Source organism: Mesocricetus auratus, unplaced genomic scaffold, assembly GCF_017639785.1.
Source record: "Mesocricetus auratus isolate SY011 unplaced genomic scaffold, BCM_Maur_2.0 Super-Scaffold_100676, whole genome shotgun sequence".
In the NCBI taxonomy this organism is placed as follows: Eukaryota; Metazoa; Chordata; class Mammalia; order Rodentia; family Cricetidae; genus Mesocricetus; species Mesocricetus auratus.
Window position 1 is genome coordinate 35,423,015 of NW_024429266.1, and position 21,808 is coordinate 35,444,822.

At 37.7% G+C, this 21,808-nt stretch overlaps 1 protein-coding gene across 2 annotated transcripts in view; it reads left to right on the forward strand.

Moving 5' to 3' along the window:
* Positions 1–201: 201 nt before the first annotated feature.
* Positions 202–21,808, forward strand: part of Cep350 (centrosomal protein 350) — a 128,585-nt gene continuing 106,978 nt past the window's right edge. For both annotated transcript variants that reach the window (XM_040738213.1, XM_040738214.1), the window contains exons 1-5: positions 202–537; positions 13,102–13,187; positions 15,090–15,133; positions 16,929–17,040; positions 17,952–18,111. In XM_040738213.1, the coding sequence (XP_040594147.1) occupies positions 13,115–13,187; positions 15,090–15,133; positions 16,929–17,040; positions 17,952–18,111 (389 nt within the window). In that variant the 5' untranslated portion in view covers positions 202–537; positions 13,102–13,114. The remainder of the gene's footprint in view (positions 538–13,101; positions 13,188–15,089; positions 15,134–16,928; positions 17,041–17,951; positions 18,112–21,808) is intronic.

The following is a 21,808-nucleotide window of genomic DNA, read 5'->3' on the forward strand; positions in this document are numbered from 1 at the left end:
TCCCTCGCCTCGGTTTATCTCGCGCTCACCTCTCGGCCACACTCAACATGGCCCTAACCCAAGGTTGCATTCCTGTGGAACTGTCTTCGGACAGTTCTCGCGAGGTTTGCCGGGTCTCCCCCGCCCTCCCCCTCCCTGACTGCTCCCGCCCTGCCTCGCGCCGCCGCCACCGCCACTGCCGCCGGCGCCGCTCCTCCTCCGTGTCAGTTGTTGAGCTGTAATGGCGACTGGGCCGCCGCTGCCGAAGTGACTCCCGGGCGGGGGAGTGGGGCCGGACCTGCGCCGGAGAGGACTGCGGAGAGCCGCAGCTCGGGAGGGGGCTCGCGGCGGGAAGAGGAGGCCGCCTCTGCGCCTCTCCTGTCTTCCCTGCCGCCCGGCGGATCCCAGGAACCGGGGCGAGGCGGGCACCCGGTGCGTCCCCGGAGCGGGGAGGCCTGGCCGGGCAGCCCTGGGGCCGGTCGGGGCGGCGTCACTGCACCCTCCGCCAGGCCCCGCGGGATGCACCGTGGGAGCCGAGGGCGGAGGCGACACTCTCAGGTGAGCTGCGGGAAGACCCGGCGGAGCCTGCGGACGCTTGCTCCTCCTCGGCTGCCTCTGTCCGCGGTCCCGGGTCCCCGAGGTGGCCAGAGAGGCGGGGCGGGGCACCCTGGCACTGCCTGGGGAACCTCTCTGGGTTCCGAGACTTTCCCCGGAGGGTCATCCCGAGACCTGGGTTTCTGGACCTAATACTGGTGCCCACCGAAGACCAGACTTCTTTGCTTTCCTGCCAGTGTCGTCCTCACCACCCTCGCCCCTCCTCTTGTCTGCGTAGAGTTAAGCTACCCTCTCACCTTTGGTCTCCGAAGTGTCCCTTCTTCTTTTGGAGATCAAGCATATTTTGGGAAATTCCGGGGGACCAGCTTCAGTGTCAGGGATGACCAGTTTCTGTTCCTTTTCCTGGGTGTAATATTCTCCAAGTGGAGTATGGGGAAAACTTTGATCAGCTCCAGTACAGCAGTTGTTGAATGGAGTCTAGTGGCTTATTCACAATGATTGGGCGGGGAGGGGGGTGACATTTAACAAGCCTTACACGTTGGAAGTTGTCACTATCGCTCCCTTCCCCCCCCTTAAAAGTGCAGACCAATATGCTAAATCATATTTAGCTAATGTCACAGGATGCAGGCAGGAATTTGACTGGATTTTAGTTTTCAAGCTAGGAAGTTGCAAATCGATATAGATTTTAATGGGTTTTTGATGTTGTAACAAATGTTTCACTTGGTGGTGGTGGGGGAGCAATAGGTTATTAGAATAGTGGTCGGTATCCATGTACGCTACTTAATTGTTTTGGTGGTGATTCTTGTTGTGAATTTGGAGGAGTCGTTAGTGTTGCCATGTTAACCTGGCCTCTTAGCTTGTATTTTAAGGATTTTAAAGGAAAGTCTGTCCTAGGCCAAACTATTTTCTATTTACAGCTGAGGATTTTTGAAGACACTATGATGAAATACTGCAAACTGCACTCCATTTAAAAAGTGTCTTAATTTAAAATATTGTTTTAAAAAGGCAGTGTGCTGTTAATAGCATGGGTGTGACTTTGGAAGATTGTTAGACCTGTACTAGAAGTTACTTCAAGCGCATGAAAGTGTAAAACTTTTGGTAAACAATTTAATGCAATACATCGGAACTGTCGTTGCATTCAACATAGTATGCCTTATTCAGAATATAAATGTCATGCTAGAATACATTGTATATGTGGATAAATACACGTGTATCTCTGTGCTTCTAGTGATAGTTATATTTATAAACAATTCTGTATAATATGAAAGATGTTTTTCTGACATATATTGGTGTATAGTATTATTTAAGACCATTAATACCTATAGAAGCAACCTGTGGTGCTAATACGTTTATGAATTAAAGTTTTAAAATTTTTCTTCTGATTGACATTTTTTTAAATCCATTTTTAACACACTGTATCGTGGGTACAAGAAAGGAAGTGAAGTCCTTATATAATCACTTTAGTTTGTTAGACTGCTATAACTTACAGTGAGAGCAAAAGAGAAGTTGTCTGAAAATAACTGACCTTTTGGGGGGAAGGGGCTATACTTACAAATACATGAATTAGTTTCCTGCAATCTTGTGAGCAAAGTAGACACATATCCTCATTTTGCAGTTGTAGAAACAAACACTCAGAGCCATTTATGTGACTGCTGCTTTATTCTGTAGATATTCTAGAATTAACTATACTTTAAATTAAATATTACCTTACATACTTTTGCTATTTGTTATTATTTCAAAATATTTTTAAAATTCTGTTCTTCCATTTTACATGACACTTGTTCCTTATGTTGATTCATGGTTTTTAAAGACAGTAGTATTTTCCTAAATTTTTATTAATTGTTAATAAATGATGAATTATAATGAATCACTACTCTATTTGAACTTTTTATCCGAACAGTTCTTAAGATACTGTAGTTAAAAAGAAAATTGTAGTTAAGATCTGGGGGTGTGGCTCAGTGCTATAGCATTTGCCTAGTGTGCATGAAGCTGGAAGTTCAGTGCCCAATAGTGTAAGGAACAAAAGCAAAACAAAACAACAAAACCCATCTGTAGTGAAATTGTTATCATTCATTTTATTTGTGTCACTTTTGTTTGTTCTATTCATTTTATACTTTTGGTTAAGTAAAACATATGTAAGACACATGATGAGTGGTAATATAACAATAGAGACAGTTGATTTAAAAGTTAAGTGTATAGTTATATAGTTGTGATTGTTACTTTTGCTGTGTGGTCAGATTGCAAAATAGTTATCCTTTCTCCCTATGCTGTGCAATTCTTAGTGTTGTAGGTCAGTGAAAGAATGAAGGAATTGCATAGTGTTTTTCTGCATTAATTTGTTGTTGGTCATTGTTTGTCTCAGTGGAACTTCACATTTTACCTTTGGGTATTTTGGGTTACTATTTGTGTTTCTGATCTAGCATGTAAGTTCTGCAGTGGCAGAGACACTCTATTTGTTATTTTGAACTCAGTTCCTAGCATATATTAGAATAACCAATAAATAATAGTTGAGTTAATCTAATCCTAGGATAATACTTTAAAATCAAAACAAAAAACCTGGTTCTTAGTTTGTAGGCACATTTTATCTTTTCTTAGGGCTATGCTCCAAATGTCTGTTTAAATAATTTTCTGGGTATCAGGGGAATGACAGCCTGGGATTTAAAAGCCATTGAGAGTAAGCCACAGGTGGGTCTTGAAAACTAACTATTTTAATGATTTGCTTAGGTGCTCTGTTAGTAGTTGCTGTAATCTGAAGAAAATGAAAGCTTTAAGACCCTAACGTGTTGTGCTGGTACTATTAATTATAGACTTGCAATTACTTTAGGCCTTTCTTAATCACAGATGTTTTGAATACTGGAGGTTAGTTAGTCCAGTACCCTTGTTTTTTATGTAGGAAGGCCAGCATCATAACTGGAAGAAGAATCCACAGAGCAGCTGTAGGACTACATTTGCTTTATATGCCAGATAATTGTCAAATGAGAATGTAATTATGATTAACCTAGCAGTGCTTTTATGCCACTATTAATTAAAAACTCAAAGTGGGTCTCACTTCTCATGTTAATGTAAAAATAGCAATTAGACTGTAAGTTAGTGTAAGTAGAACAACTTTCTGGGAAGAAATCTGGCATTTCCTATCAAAATTTAAATAATTTAATGTTTGTGAGTTTTATGTTACAACAATTTTAACACAAGAGCCCAACAAAATAATCTATTAAGAATATTCATTTATCATGATTACAAATAAAAGGAAACAAGTATTAAAAATGTCCCAAATATCCATTGGTAGATGAACAGTTAAAATCAGTATATTTATGCTGTAAGATAGTTTGCAGTTGTTAGCAGGTTTTAGGATCTATATTTACTTCGGGAGAAGCAGCTGAGCATGTCCTTCAGCACATTGACCAGGCAGCAGACCTCATAGGTTCACATTCTAACTGCACCATTTATACTAGCTGTGACCATTAGCAACTTAAATTCATCTACAAGGTGGATATATTGATAGTGCTTGCATCACAGGGCTGTTGTAAGAACTAATGAGTTAGTTTGCATGTTCTAAGTGAGCACAGGGTGCATTATGTAACTGCTTCCTAACACTATTATGTACTGACGTGGAAAACTAATCATGATGTGTATTGTTTACAAGAAATAAGTTGTTCTACACTGGGTAATATGATTTGACTTATAAAAAAATAGGATGGAGCCAATAAGATGACTCAGTGGGTAAAGGCACTTGTTTCATGTACAAGCGTGTGTATCCCAAACAACTTGAAAACAAGGGCAAAGCTAGGAAGAGTTCATCACAGTATGTTGAACTCAGATTTAGCCACACTTGTGTGTCCTCATCCATTTGGAGATAATGGTCTCAGTTCCCTTCTACTGCATCTGTCAGGACAATTTTCTGTTCACTAATCTGTTGGTTTGATTAACATGATGTTCCATTTTATTGCATATATCAGGGACAATTTCTTTGGTCGACTATATCTGGGAGGGAAATTGTTGAGTTGATTCATTTAAAGAGAGTAGTCAGCTGTGATGAATACTGTCAAGAGGTCCAGTAGAGTGAGGAGTGCAGATGCCTATTTGATTTGGAGAAGAGGTCTGTGGTGATTTTAGTGAGTGAGGAGTGCAGATGCCTGTTTGATTTGGAGAAGAGGTCTGTGGTGATTTTAGTGAGTGAGGAGTGCAGATGCCTGTTTGATTTGGAGAAGAGGTCTCTGGTGATTTTAGTGAGTGAGGATCTACTGTGGTGGGGGAAATCAGCGTGCAACCATAGTACAGCAGCTCAAAAAGTGAAAGAGTCTCTGAATGGAGATGTGGAATCCATCCAACATTTTTGAGAGTTTGTAAACAGTAGAGAAACAGTAATGAGGGGTGCTGGGTGGCGGGCTTTTTATTTCTTAAGATTTCATTAGAGCATAGCCTCTTACAAGACAGTGTTGGAGGGGAGATTGGGACAAAAGTGAGGAAATTGTGGCCAGTAGTGTGGTCTCTTGAGAGAACCTGGGTGAAGTGTACCTGTGGTAACTTTTATCTAAAAGTTACTTCTATTATTGTTGTTATTGAAGGCCATGCATGGTGGGACGCACCTTTAATCCCAGCACATAGGAGGCAGAGGCAGGCAGATCTTAGAGTTCTAGACCAGCCTGGTCTACATAGACAGTTCCAAGCTAGTTGGTGTTATATAGTAAGAAAAGAAAAAAAACATTAAAATGACGTTTTTTATTTGTGTGCATGTGTGCATGCATGCACACTACAGAGAGCATATGGAGGCCAGAGATCAGTTTACAGGAGTCAGTTCTTTGCACTGTGTTGGTCCTGAGAGCCTGACTTAGCTGGTCAGGGCTGGTGGCAGATGTCTTTACCACTGCATCATCTTACCCACCCACTTGTTCGTTTTTCCATTCTCTCCAACACAAACTCTAAGTTAATGGCAAATTCAGTTCTTGTTAGCTATAGGTTTTTCATGAGTCTTTGTACTTTATTTTATTTATTTACCTAGGCTTTCTTGGAACTCCTTATGCAGCCCAGCCTGACCTCACATTTGCTACAGTCCTCCTGCCTCAGTCTTCTGAATGCTGGAATTATAGCCTGCACTACCATACCTGGCTGCCTAGCACCCCCAAGCATGATCCTTGTATCTTTCTCATAAGGCAAATATTTTGGTGTATTAGTTACTTTTCTATTGTAGTGATAAAGCACTATGAGTAATACAATTTGTAGAAGAAAGGTTTTATTTGAATTACAGTTCCAGAGGGATAATAATCCATGATGGTAGAGGGAGGTAACAGAGCTCACATCACAGGAAACTGAGAGAGTAAACTTGTAATGGTGAACAGGTGCAAGTCTTTTAAAACCTCCAAGCCCCTAGTGACATTATTCCTCTAGCAAAGCCACACCTCCTAGTCCTCTGTAAACAGCTGCCAGCAGGGACCAAGTATTCAAATACCCAAAACTTAAGGGGGACATCTCATTCAAATCACTACATTTGGTAATGTTTGAAAATAATGCTCCTTGTTAGCTTAAGATCTTATTTACTGTCAACAAATCAGCATTTTAAAGTATTCTCCTTTGTCAGTGTTCTTGATTTTAACCAGGGTGTGTGTGTGTGTGTGTGTGTGTGTGTGTGTGTGTGTGTGTGTGTGTGTGTGTGTGTGTGTGTGTTTCAAGACAGGCTCTTGCTAACTTGTTTGTTCTGAATTCACTGTGTAGCCTAGGCTGGTCTTAAATTCTCAGCAGTCCTCCTTCAGCCTCCCAGTGACTGAGTTTACAGGTATGTACCACCGTGCCTGGCTTAACCAGACTTTTAAAAATATTATTCAGTAATAGCATTAAAGAAATATTTCCATCCAGGTGGTAGTGGTGCATGCCTTTAATCCTAGCACTTGGGAGGCAGCGGCAAGGGGATCTCTGTGAGTTTGAGGCCAGCCTAGTTGATAGAGTTTCAAGACAGCCTGTCTCAAAACAAAAATACAAAACAAAGAAATTACATTTTCATTTTCTATTGGCAATGTAGCAATCCTAAGTTAATTTTTGGAAGTTGATTTTCATTTTGAGCTTTCATTTATATGATGCAAAATAAAACATACTAAATAAAGGTGTTTTTAAATCCTTATTAATATTATTTTTACCTTTGGTCTGAACAAAACACTATTCACATATACTTTGACTTTTAAATGAAACAATTTGTTTTTCTGTAAGATGCCAGTTAGTTTTTTTTTTTTGTATAATAGACATTGGAATAACACTTGGAGTCATTTAAGAATGGTGTGTGTGTGATTGACATGCTCAGTGATACATGCCTGTAAACATGCACAGTGATACATGCCTGTAAACTCAGTCATTGGGAGAATGAAGTAGGAGGATTGCTTCATGTTTAAGGTCGGCTACATAGTGAGTTCAAAGCAAGCCTGAGCAAATTAGCAAGACCCTGCCTTAAAACATACAAATTAACTCCAATCTGTTTGATTAACAATGATATTTTAAAAGAGTATGTATATACATACACCACATGTGCCTGGTACCCATAGAGGGCAAAAGAGGGAGTTGAATCCATTGGAATTATAGACAGTTGCAAACTAACATGTGGGTACTAGGAACCAAACCTGGGTTCTCTGCAAGAGTAGTGAGAACTCTTGACCACTGAGCCATCTCTCCAGCCTCACAAAGTATTCATAAATTCGAGGGAGTTAAAGGAGGCAAAGTGCCAGAAAGTCTCATGGATGGTTTCAACCATCACTGAAGTCTTTAAAAGCACCAGTGTGGATCTTGTGCTTAGCATGTTTGGGCCCACTGGGTCCATCCCTAGCACTTCTGTCTACCAAAGAGAGCCACAACTAATGGTTTGTCATAGCCTCGGAACGATCTTGTTCCTTTTCTTCTTCAGCCTTAAATTTACGTCAGTTTGCTTCAACCACATGGGATTTTGGAGGAGTGGTTGAGATAGTGTCTTGCTATGTATTACAGGCTAGCCTCCAACTCACAATTCACCTACCTCTGCTTCAAGAATGCTGGATTATGGGTAGGAACCACCACACCTGACCAGTTCCTTAGATTTTGCCATGTTAATTGCTGCCTAGACCTGTCTACATGTCTTTCCTACTTTCTAGAAAGCTCTTTCTTGATCTTAATGAACTCTTATTATCTATCCTTTAAGTCCTCCCTTAAATGACACTTTTATAATTCTTACATTAGATGGGTTCTTTCTGAGATATGCTCTTATAGAACCTGTGCTTTTCCTTATTATTTGCAATATATATTTGGAATAACCGTTTGAATCCCTTAAAGGCAGGGAGCTTGTCTGTTCTCTTTACTGCTATATATCTATTGCTTAGCTATATTCCTACTTACTACATTTGTGACACTTGCCAGACACTGCTAAATGAATGGATGGCATGAGTTTACACTGAAGAAAAGCATTTTCATGACTGTGAAAGATAACTGGAGTAGCAGTGGGGACCAGAGGAATTTGTTAAAACACTTTATCCGTCCTGAATAGGAGGAGAGAATGAAGGGCTTTATCTGTAGAAGTTCATGAGGAAGTCCTGTCCTTTGGGACAAATTTAGTAACAGTTGAGGTACATAGAGCAGCTTCCAAAGAAGTTAAAGTACAGTGAAATTACTAGATCATAGATTCAAAGGAGGATTTGATTTAGATGATCAGGGTAATTTATGATGAGATTGGGGGGATAGAGGGATTATCTTATATATATTTATATTCTAGATGGGGGTAGTTTCAGTGTTAGAAGAGGCGTTAAAGGAATGACCATTAGAGGCTTTCAGAACATTGAGAGAGATCTGGATTTAATTTACAGTTCTGGTTCTTATTAGCTGAATGATCCTGAAGTAGTTCTGTAGTCTGCCTGATTTCATCTTAATAGGCAAAACGGATATTTGGATACTTGCCTGACAGTTGATGGAGATTAGAACTAGTCCTTGCCCAATAGGAAGAACAAATTCATAGTGCTTATGGCTATTAACTGTCCACACAGTAACATCCCTTAATGTTAAAGGTCTATAATTCAAGGATGTTGCCATGTTTTTGTTTGGAAAGCCACATGTTCTCAGGATTAGCTCTTTTTAATACAACAATCATTTTTTTCTGAAGATCGGGTTTCAGAGAGTAGACTTGAAGATAGTCTTTAGAGCTATACTACTCAAAGCTGTTATGTATCAGGACCCCTGTAAACTAGCGTTTCTTAGGCCTCAGACTGCTGATTCAGAATCTGTCCCCTAGAGCTTGCTAGTTGCCTGGAAGAAGGCATTATTGGCTGCTTGAAACTGACTAGCAGCGTGAATGATAGGGTGTATATGTGGAGGGTTATTTGAGTTAAGAAAATAGTTAACAGGGCTTGGGGTATAATCAGTGAAAGGGCTCTTGTCTAGCATGTGTAAAAACCCAAGCTTGAAAGCCAGTCATGATGGCCAATCCACTCCTACTTACTCCCAGCACTAAAGAGGTAGAGGTAGGTGGATCTCTGTGAGTTGGAGGCCAGCTTGGTCTACATGTGTAGTTCCCAGACAGCTAGAGAGAGCCACACAGTGAGACCCCGTCTCAAGCAAACAAAAAAACAAGAACCTGGGTTTGATACTAATACCCACCAAGACCAAAACTAGCTACAGAGGTGGAGTAGGGGGAGCAGAATGGTCTTAAAGTATTTATCTAAAAGGCATTTATTTATTTTTATAGTTTAAAAAAAATGTGTGTGTGGGGTTGAAGAGATGGCTCAGTGGTTAAGAGCACTGGCTGTTATTCCAGAGGACCTAGCACCTACATGGCAGCTTACAATTGTCAGTAACTTCAGCTCCAGGGGATCTGACACCCTACAGACATACATCCAGGCAGAATACCAATGCACATAGAATAAAAATAAATAAAATATTTAAAAAATGTGTGTGTGTGTGTGTGTGCACTCCTTAGTGTAAATATGTGCACCATATGTGTGTAGGATTCTCTGGAGATCAAAAGCTGGACAGACCCCCTAGAACTGGAGTTACAGATGGTTGTGGGTGCTGGGAACCATACTTCAGTCCTCTGTAAGAGCAGTGAGCTCTCTTAACTGCTGAGCCATCTCTACAGCCCTTGTTTATTTATTTTTAGAAATAGAATTACTTTGTGTGTGAGTTCATGCATGTGCTTGAAATCATAGCCTAGAAGTTAATCTTTGCTGAATTAATAGCTAGGAGAAATGTCTTTACTCTGAGTAGTTTCTATTGTTCAGTGAATCTAGATGGCAATGTTTTATTGCTCTGGTATAGCTGCTCATTACCTATGTCCAGAGTAAATAAATAAGTCTTCAACATAATTTACACATATTTATTTTCTTTTTCTATTTGGTGTGTGTGTGTGTGTGTGAGAGAGAGAGAGTTTACATACATTTCTTCTACTGTTTTGGCATAATTCATAACTAGGCTTTTCTTTGGTGATAACAATAGCATATATTTTTCCTACCAGTCCTCAAATTTATTGTATATTAATGATTAATCATTTTACTCTATGACTCCCTTACTTTTGTGATACCATTATGTTCAGGTTATTATATGGGTATCTACCTTTACCTTTTTTTCAGTTCCTTGTTATCAGTAGCATGGTCAGTTATATTTTTCTGTTGGTGCTTTTTTCCTTTAACATAGAGTTTTATAGCCTTATTTACACAATAGTATGTGAATTCTCATTTCCTAGTTTTCTATCACCACCTCCTCAGGTTTAGTAAGATAGTAATATACATTGTGTTTGCCCTTTCTCAGAAGTGGCTTTCTAAAAGGCTTTTCACTTATGTATATATGACCATGTTTCTCATTTCCATTGACCCTTTTCACTTTGCCTTTTCCCATTTGTCCTTTTACTGGCAGTGCTTTTTTTTTTTTTTTAAACAAAACCAAACATTTATTTTTGGGAATTTCATCATGAGTGCTGTATTTACTTAATTTCCATCTCATCTTTTCTTCTTCCCACCTCACCCTCTACTATATCCAACTCCTTCTATATCCTTCCACTCCCTCTCAAACTCATAACCTCCTCTTCAATGGTTGCTGTATGTATGTATGCATGTATGTATGTAAATGTACTGTGTTCAGTCCTGTTAGCGGTGATCATATGTACATGTTTAGGACTGATCACTTGGGATTAGATAATCTATTGGGGGCTTGTCCTTGAAGAAGACTGATTCTCCTTCTCTTAGCAACCTTTAATTGCCTGTACTTCTTTATGTAGAGGTGGGAACTTGTGAGATTACCCGTAACCATGTTGTAATATCAACAAAGCAATGTCTTACCCGCTTACTTAATGGGCAAGATATACTCAAGGGTAACCAAATTAGACTTAAGGCCTGTTGAGTAGCTGGGAATTCATTACTGGTCTAGTAAATATAGACCTGCCTGTGGGTAGTAGAGTGTGACCTCTAGAAACAACTACCACAGCCACCTATGAAATTTCCAACTGCATCATTCTAAATATCTATCCAGAGCCCAGAGAAGGATTTAGGTAAGTTATAATAGCACTCGGGGAATAGCTGAAGCTGTGAAAAGAGTATTGAGGGTTGGGGAGTTGGCTCGGTTGGTAAAATGCTTGCCATGCAAGCACGAAGCCCTGAGTTCAGATCTCTAGAACCTACATTGAAAGCCAGGCACTGTGATGTGTCCCGTAATCCTGGACCCAGGAAGGTGGAAGCAGAAGGATTCCTGGGGCTTGTTGGCCATGTACTCTAGTTGATTAGATGAACTCTAGGTTCAGCGAGAGACTTTGTCTCAAAAAATAAGGCAGGCACCACCTTTGACTTCTGCCCTCCATGTGCATATGTAAACACATGCACACCCACACAGATGAATTTACAGACATAAACACACTTACATTTTTATGGTTATCCACACGACTTCAGCTTTATTAGATATAGATAATAGATATCGTGGACTGAAATGCAGTTTTAAAAAAATTTAACCTATTTATCCTTTCCATTGAGGAAATACAATATTTTTGTACTTAATTTTAAGGCAGAGAAATGTTTGTAAAAGAATTTCATTTTTAGAATAGTTTTGAAGTTTGTCAGGACTATCTACTAGGAAAAATTAATTCCCATACTTTTAAATTTTGTATGTTTGGATTTACTATGTAAATTTTTCTTTTGCTTAAGTCTAGCTTGAGATTTAAAACTATTCAACATGCTAGAACTGAGACTACAACTCAGTGGTAGAGTGCTTGAGTTCTGGGTCCCAGAACATACAAATAACATCTGTACTTCCTTTATAAATAATTCATTGAATAAAATAATTATTACATTTCCTTTATTTTGTGTGCATATATGTGTGTGGCTGCATTTTCCATGGTACACATATGGAGGTCAGAGGACAGCTTGAGGGGGTCAGCTTTTTCTACCATGTGGTCCTGAGGATGGAACTCAGGTTGTCAGTCTTGGCAGCAGGGGCCTTTGCCTGCCGAGCCACCCCTCCTCCCTTTAAATTCCATTTTGTCTACTTAGTTTGTGGATAAAATACTTTTATAAATTTGACAAAATTTAATATATTTATAACATAAGGAACTAATTAAAGTAATTACAAATTAATTTAAAAACTAAGATCCTGGTAGATAAGTGAGCAAAAGATGAGAAAAGATAATTCATAAATGAAAAACTAAGATTAAGATCTGTGGCAGAATATTTGATCTGGTTAGCTTCTACCAAGTTCAGATTCAATCAACCATTTTTTCCCCCTGTGGAATCAGCAAAAACAAAAATAATAAAAACAAAATTAAAAAATTATTAATGAAGCTTGTAGGCTCTCAAATTATTGGAAGCTGGAAAACAGTTTGATGCTGGATTTCAGCAGCATGTCCTTCACATTCTTTAGTTCAGTTTCGATACATTTTGCAGATATTACTCTAGGCAAATAATCCAAAATTGATAAACACAGTGTTGTTTGTTTTGTTTTAAGACAGTGTCTTGTTATGAATCACTGGCTGGCTTGGAACTTGATGTATAGATCAGGGTGTTCTTAAACTCCTAGAGATCTGCCTTCCTCTGTCTTTGAGATTAAAAGCTTGTTCTGCCATGCCTGGCTACAGTGTTACTTGCAATAGAGAACATGAAACATAATATGGTATTGCTGTTTACTTGTTTTAAAAGAAGACTTTGTTTTTTCCTTTTATTTATTGTGTGTGTGTGAAACCGGGGGCAGGGGAGGGGGTATGTGCATGCCATGGCAACATGAGGTCAGAGGACAACTTGCTGGAGACAGTTCTTTCCACTGTGTGGATCCTAGGATGGAAACGAGGTTGTTAGGGTTGCTGAACCATCTTGCTAGCCCAATTCGGCCTTATGAATGTACAGCATGTGCACTACCACTGATGATAGCCCAGCCTTGTGATTCTATACTCTGTCCTGTATAATTAATAAAAATGTTCCTCTAAAGTAGTTCATTATTTATTGGGTTGATTATGAAATACTCATATTGAGTATATAAAGCTACATTTTAGAGATGACAATCTTTTTCAGACCTTCATGAATAAATCAGAATATTTCTTTGCTATTGTTTTTTATAATAGTGACAGTCAGTGATTATTAATGACATAATTTGCAGGTAAATTGGCAAGATGAGGAGCAGCAAGTCAAAAGAGGTGCCTTTACCAAATCCAAGGAGCTCTCAAAACAAGGAGACTGTTCAAGGTAAGAGATTTTTTTTTAAAAGACTGAATTTAATCCCTTTTCAAGGTCCAATAACCAGTAGATGAAATTTATGCATATCATGATTTATAAAACAAAAAAGTGGGTTATGCTGGAGATGTGGCTCATTGGTTAAGAGTACTTACTGATCTTGTAGAGGACCTGTGTTCCATTCCCAGCAACCACATTGTATTGCTTGCAAATGCTTATAACTTCAGTAGTCATTTGAATGTATGTATGTGTGCACATGCATGCACACATATTAACCTTTAAAAGGTTTTTTTTTTTAAATTTTGTACATTGGTGTTTTGCCTGCATGTATGTCTGTATGAAGATGTCACATTTACCGGAACTTGAGTTACAAACAGTTGTGAGCTCTTATGTAGGTGCTGGGAATTGAACCTGGGTTTTCTAGAAGATTAGCTAGTACTCTTAACCATTGAGACATCTCTTCAGTCCCACCATTTTTTAAAAAGTAGATAAATAATAGAAAAAAATTACTCTTTTTTATACAGGTACCTTTTGAAAAAATGAATTAGTTGAGCCAGATGTGGTTATGCCTTACTGTAATCCCAGAACTCAAAAGGTTGAGGCAGGAGGATTGTGATTTTTAAGTCTAGCTTGTGCTACGTAGTAAGAATTTATCTCTCCTCAAAAAGTATATATGCAAAATTAGTTTTTCTTTTTCAGAAATCCTGATTGTAATGTCTATATCTATAATACAGACAGTGAATACATAATACGTTACATTCTCTCTGAACTTCTTTTAAAGTTATTTGTTAGAGGTATGTCAAGGTATGATATTTTAAAAGGGAAGCTGACATACTAGAGTAGATCCAGAGGAAGATTCCTGTTTGTGAGGAAACTAGATATTAAGCCATATAGAGATTATTTAGAGGAAATGAAAATATTTATCCTGACCTGGCGGTGGTGGCGCACACCTTTAATCCCAGCACTCAGGAGGCAGAGGCAGACACATCTCTGTGAGTTCGAGACCAGTCTGGTCTACAAGAGCTAGTTCCAGGACAGATTCCAAAGCTACACAGAGAAACACTGTCTCTAAACACAAAAGCAAAAGAAAAAAAAAAAGAAAATATTTATTCTGAAGAAGATAATTTATGGGAAATAACACCTTAAACTAGTTGAAAGGCTATTACTTGAAAGACTAAATGGATTTGTTTCTACTACTAGTACAGTGAAGTATGGAATATTTCTAAAAGTATTCTTTTACATTATAATGTGATATAAAACAACACAAAGCTTTATATTTGGTGTATTAGTGGATACCTGTAATCCTAGCATTCAGGAGGCTTAGGCAACAAGAGTCTAAGCTGGAGGTCAGCCTGGGCTATATAGTGAGACCCTACCTTATTCTCATTCACTCACCTACCCTCCTTTCCCAGAGTGTGTGTGTTCAGGCCATTGCTGTAAACCGAGTATACTTCTTTCTTTTATATGTGTCTGCTACAGGTTTGGTAATATTATAGTCCAATTGTTTTAAGGACTCATAGTATCGGGCTATTTTAACTTGGTGTCTTGAGAAGCATGGCCTTTTATAATTTTTTTTTTTTTTTTTTTGGTTTTTTGAGACAGGGTTTCTCTGTGGCTTTGGAGGCTGTCCTGGAACTCGCTTGGTAGTCCAGGCTGGTCTCGAACTCACGGAGATCCGCCTGCCTCTGCCTCCCGAGTGCTGGGATTAAAGGCGTGCACCACCAATGCCCGGCTGGCCTTTTATAATGATAGGGGGAAAAGTGTATTTTGATTGAGTATTATAAATGCACCTGATAAGAAATAGTTCTATGAAGTGGTTCTCAAGCCTTTGATCACATTTTGGGAGCATATTAAAATTCATGGTCTAAGTTCTACATCAGAACTCTGAATCTGTAAATGTTACTTTTTTTTCAGATGTAGTCACATCATGGGATGCACTTTCTCAGACCAAGGCTGCTGTAAGTAGTTTTAATTTCTATTTTAAAAATTTACTTACTTGTTTTTAAATTGATATCATGTTATGATGTAATGAATTAAAATATTTTCTGTAATGCTTTTTTGAAAGGAAACAAGCAAATATTTTGTATATATTATTCACTGAACAAAAGTGAGGCTCATTGTCAGGCAGCAAATGAGAGGAACTGGCTTCCTAGACTGCGAGTTATTGCTTCTGTTTTGTGGCAGTCATAGGTTATTTTCCTTTATAAAAAGAATGATTATGGAAGAACTATTTCCTTTTGTGTTTAGTCAGTCTTGCGTGAATTGTAGAAATCCAAGCTGGCAAAGTGACTGACATATAGTCCCTTAAAAGAGATATTCTTCTTCGAGACTAATTATTCTAATATTTACTTTTTTCTTTTATGTGTCTGTTTTTTTATTTGTATCTGTTTCTTTATTTTCAGAGTATTTTAAAAACATTTAAATTACTTTTGTTTTACGTGTCTGAGTGTCTTGCCTGAGAGTATGTGTCCACTGGTGCCTTTGGAGGCAGCTGTGAGCCACCATGTGGATGCTGGGAACTACACCCAGTCCTACAAGGGTAGCAAATGCTCTTAACTGCTGAACCTTGTCTCAGGTGTTGTCTGAGTCTTATGGAATTTTCTGTGTTCTAATCTTTGGAACTCTTGAAATTACATCTGCTAAAATTTTTTCTTTCTCTTGAGAAGGTCTGGTTTCTGTGTCTTGATAAGCATGGCCTTGCGTAATGATAGGGAGAAAAAGTGTTTTGATTCACTATAATAAAGATTTGGCTTATAAAGAAGCAGTATACAGTCTCACTACATGAGTTTTAAACATGTTTGACAGAATGAATTGTTTCTATGTCCTAATTTAATTTTGAGTGAAATCAATACACAGTGAATAATTAATTTTCAAAAGTAATTATTATTAATTGTGCTTTTGAAGAATTCCTAAATAATTATTATGTGAATGATTATTCCAATTTTTTTTCACAAAAATCTGAAAGATGGTAAAGTTTCATATTAAGTGTTTTTGTTTCCTTGTAGTAAAGTTTTAGTGGATTTTAGTTTTCAGATGTTCTCCTTTTTAAACTGCTTCGAGCATTGGTAGTAACTTATATTTCAGAGTATATAAACAACCTGAATTATATGTATCCTGTGAATTTTGCTTCATTTCATTGTATTGGAGGGCGTGGAGACAGGGTTTCTCTGTGGCTTTGGAAGCTATCCTATAACTAGCTCTTGTAGACCAGGCTGGTCTTGAACTCCCAGAGATCTGCCTACCTCTGCCACCCGAGTGCTGGGATTAAATAAAGGCATGTGCTACCACACTTGGTGAATTTTGCTTTTTGAAAGATGTATATCATAGACACAAAATTGTAAAAAGTTGTGACTCTTTGAGTGTAAATTTTAATCCAGCCAAATTATCCTTTTCTTATTTTTGCATGTAAAATATACAAGATATGTTGAATGATGATATGCAACATATTTCAGATAATTTATTGCCTTAAAAAGACTTAACAGTTAAAATAGTTCAACATGATGAGTAGAAACTCTTTGGAACCTTCACAGTCTGTTGGATACTTTTGTTTGTGTTTGGATAGCATTATGCTCAAAGCACAATTCCTGCTAAAGTAGTAAGTTATAAAAAGTGACTGTTGTGAGAAAGTGTTTGAGTATTTTCCTACTTTAGAGAAAGATACTGGCAATATTATTTTAAGTAGCTATGTAAACCAATGGTAATTGGAATTATTTCAGGATTAATTTATGTATTTTCATGATATTCAAACCTTAGCTGAGACACATTGAAAACAAATTAGAAGTAACCCCTACAAGTACAGCTATAATTGATTCTGTGATGGATGCTAAGAAGTCTGCAAGTGCTACCCGAAAAATAAGTAGAAAAGGTATGTGTGAAGTTCCTTTTAAAATTTAGATTAATAAATTCTTACTATTGTTTGTGTGAGGTGCACATGTGCCATGGTCTACACTTGTGCAGAGGCCAGCTTCGTAGAATTGGTTCCCGCCTTCCACAATTAATTAATTATCAATTAATTCAGATTTTGTTGTTTCAGTTAAGTATTTCTTGGTAGTCCAGTGTGTTTGTATGTGTCCTTATACCAAAAGCAGCCTCATGCTTAGTTAAGCTGATGATATTTTCACCATTGCATCATGTCTGACAGTTGATTCTTCCATTTGTTTGTGGTAATGAGAATTTTATTTTGGTATTTGAGGTTTTATATACTTATTTTTTAAATTCACAGGTATAGTCTTTGGAGGTAAAATGTAGTTGGCTTAATAGCATGTATATGTTTCTTTCAGGGGCTTAAATTGTTTAAGTCATGAATAGAATATCTTTCATAGAGATTGTATAGTAAATCAACATAATGAAGATATTTGATTTTTTTTCTTCTCTCCTTTTTTTTCTTCTTCTTGTTTTGGTCTTTTAATTGGTGGGCTGTAAGATACAAGTAAATGCTGTCTGCTTAGTTTGAGAGTTGCTGGGTTTTTCTGGTTCTCTTCTTATTGTTTTGAAGGGAGGGGTACTGAGGATTTGACTGAGGCCCCCATGTGCAAGGAAAGTATCCTACTACTGCCCTTATCTTCAGCCTTCTTTTTATTTCCTTTTGTATTTTGAGGTCAGTGGCCAATATTGGCCTTGAACTTGCTCAATTTTCTCTACAAATTGAGTGATATGGGTGTTTTTCATCTGCTTACCTAATATCTAACCAGAGATGGTAGGAATAACACATAAGTAAGTTACACTCTTAGACGTGCTTTATATTATCTGTTCTCATAGATTTCTTTTCTCCTTCAGATGGTAGATATCTAGATGATTCTTGGGTCAGCGCTCCAACTTCCAAATCTTCTAAACCACGAAAAGAGAAATCTCGTAGTCCGCTCAGGGCTACCACCCTGGAGAGTAATGTTAAGAAAAACAATCGTGTGGAATTCCGTGAGCCTTTGGTTTCATACAGGTTGGTATGGGAAAAGATGTTAGCAACCGGGGTTAGTCTATAATAATTACAATAGGAATCTGGTGGGTTTTCTGTTTTTGCAGTGCTCTGCCCTGAAATCCTGTCAGTTACTTTTCTCATTGCCGAGACCAAATGCCTGATGCACGCGCTGAGGAAGGAAAGGCTTAAGTTGGTTAAGTTGAAAAGAAATGCAGAGCAGTATGGCAGGAGGAACAACAGCAGACTCATGAAGCTGCTACTCAGACTGTGCCTGAGATAAAAGCAGAGGGAGCAAGGAAATGGGGCTGGGCATGGAATCTCAAGGCCTACTCTAGTGCCTCTAACAAAGCTGCACGCGGGGTACTATAGTGTTCAAACACATGGGCCTGTTTCACACTTAAGCCATGAAAGAAATGTGATTGTTTTCCACGAAAGATAATCCAAAAATAAATCAAAGTTCACCAAAACATAAAAAATCAAAACTCACCAACCCCCCCAAATTCAGCCCTCTCACATTGTAAAATATTGATGACTGTCTTTTTTGTTGTTATTGTGCTAGATATCAAACCCAGGATTTTTCATGTAGTAATCAAAGACTCAACCACTGAGCCATATTCCCAGTCTATCCTCACTAAGCATTTGAGTGGAAGGACTAGTAATGCTTGTGTGTGCCACATGTGTTGTTAGCGCCCAAGGCGGCCCTGGAGCTAGAGTTAGAGTTGGTTGGGAGCTGCTCCATGTGGGTTCTGGGAACTGAACTCTCATCCTCTGGAGGAACAGAAATTGCTCATGACCAAGCAGCACATACTCTGAATCATCTCTCTAGGCCCTGAAATGAAATCTTTTTTTACCGATTATATGAAGTTATTTATTCTTTTACTTTGTAGCAACTTAGATGTTCTTTATTAATGTGAATTTAATAGTTTAGAATAGATAATAGAAAATGTATATTTTTGTTACCAGACATTTAAGTACTAAAATTAAAGAATTATATATTTTTGAATCTATCTATCTATATCTTCAGTTTTTTGAGGCAGGGTTTCTCTGTGTAGCCCTGGCTGTCCTGAAACTCACTCTATATACTGGGCTGGCCTTGAAATCATGTGCTGAGATTAAAGGCATGCACCACTACTGCCCCGCTAATAATTTAAATGTATTCATGGCCTTAGCATGGCAAATAGAAAGAAGTAGCAAGCCCTGGCCCTTATACTTATTGTATTTATAAGCTTTGTGTGTGTATATACTTTAAAGGGTCAGTAAATCAAGCTTCTTGGTGATACTTGGTAATTTTAGGTATGTGTTTATATTTCCCAATTTTGTGATAAAGAATTGGGAAGAGGAGGTAAATAATGAATTCAATGTTTACAATGTTGGATTTGATACAAGTTAAAAATAGGTGAAGATAATAAAACATTTGTAAATGTAGGTAAGATATACGTAGCATGATCCTTGGGTATTGTTATTAGTATTGAAGCAAAAAAAAAAAGAAAAAAGAAACATGGAAAATCTGCTTGAAAACATGATTTCTATATCAAGATTGAGATTGAGTTACTGACTCCTTTGTATTCTGATGTTCTCGCATAGAATACTATATATTTAAAATTTTATAAATTATATATCTTTTAAGAAAAGGAAAACAATTACCCAGGGGACAGTTGTATGTGGAATGTCCTTTTCTACCTGGCAGGTTCTTCTGGGGAACATTTCCTATTGAAACTATAGCACTGTAACACTCCATTTTCCATGAAAATTAACTATGCTTCAGTAATACTAGATATCTTCCATTATAGCATGTCTACATTACATTTGATCTTATCTTCTCAAAGTAGTAATGTGCTAATTAATGAATATTCATACTAGTATTTTATTATGAACAATAAAAATTTTTAGCTAAAACTATTGTACAGTGAAGACCCTTGTACATATTCAGTAAAGATTTAGTGAGTGAAAGATTATGTGAAATTACCTTTTTTGTCTATTATCTTTTTTAAAAACTTATTTATGTATTTGCATGGGTTTGTATTTTTTTATAATTTATTTTTATTTTATGTTCATTGGTGTTTTGCCTGCATGTGTGTCTGTGTGAGAGTGTTAAATCTTGAAGTTACAGACAGTTGTGAGCTGCCTTGTGGGTGTTGGGAATTGAACCCCAGTCCTCTGGAAAGCCACCAGTGCTCTTAACCGCTGAGCCTTCTCTCCAGCCCCCACATGCATTTATATATGTGCATGTGTGTGCATGTTACCATAGAGGTCACAAGAGGGTGCCACATTACCTGGCTGGAGTTATATACAGATGTGAGTTATCTGACAAGCGTGTTGGGACCTGAACTCCTGTCCTGGCCAAGAGCAGCAAGTACTCTTAATCACTGAGCCATCATCCAGCTCCCTCAATTTTCTTTTCCCTTAAGAGATTATATGTAAATTAGCATTATATTTTGCTTTATTTTATTCTTTCCATGTTCTAATTTTAGACCTAAATATCTTTAACTTAGTTGTTAAAATCCTAGTGAAGATAGTGAACATAATTGCTTTTAGTCTTGGTTTTTGATGGCAGCCATAGAACTCATTTCTCAGCCCTATTTTGTTCACTAATCATCTATTCTGACAGGCTTTAAAGGGTTGGAGGCATAGACCCTGATGAGAATATGAGCAAAGCTGTAGACTAGCTTTGTAGAAAAATGCATGTGTTTATCTACTCATAAAAGATAGGATTTCTATGTTGAACAATGACCTAGTTTTTAAGAGTTTCTGTGGCATTTAGGGTTTTATGTCTTTATATGTAAAGATCTAGATTAGGCTATATAATAGTATTGTTAGTGTGAGTTACAATGTCATCTAAACATTTTTAGTAGTCACACACTAAAGAAAATGCTAAGCTACTATTTCAGATGTTGCAGGTCCAAACTGCTATTACATGGAGTGGATACTTTTATTTCTTCATGTCTTGTTGATAGCTGAGTTTTATTTGTCTTCATTTATTTCCATTTTAATAAACTTCTTAAGAAAACTTTTAGAATAGTATGCAAATTAAAATTGACTTTGAAGAAAAACTTCTAGTATTTTTATAAACAGAGACTGTGGACTTTGTACCGTGTCTTAGGCCCTGACCAAATGCCTACTTGTGACTTTTATGTAGTTGGAAGCTGTCACACATGTCTCTGGTTGCAAGAGGATTAACTTGAGAAGAAAGTTTATAGGGCTTCTTGCATACTAGACCTTTTTTCCTTTTTTAACTTTTTGAGACAGAGTGTTGTTACCCAGCCTGGCTTTGAACTTGTGATCCTTCTGCCTCAGACTCTCAAGTAGCTGTGATTATGGACCTATACCATTAGGTACTGGTTTTACTTTTTTAAACCTCTAGGGAATTTTTGTTGCTGTTTGTTTTACTTCTATTACTAGCTTCAAGTTCTCCATTTGTTTGTATGGCTGGTTTCAGTTTAACTTTTTTTTTTAAAAATCTCTTACTCAGGTTCTTTTTAATGGTCAAGCAAAAATTATTTGTGGTGTATGTAATGTTTTGATTCATGTATACATTGTGGAATCACCAAATCAAGCTCTCTTTTAAAAAAAAAAGATTTATTTATTTAGTATACAGTATTCTGTCTGCATGTATCCCTGCCGGCCAGTAGAGGGCACCAGATCTCATTACAGATATTTGTGAGCCATCATTTGGTTGCTGGGAATTGAACTCAGGACCTCTGGAAGAGCAGTCAGTGCT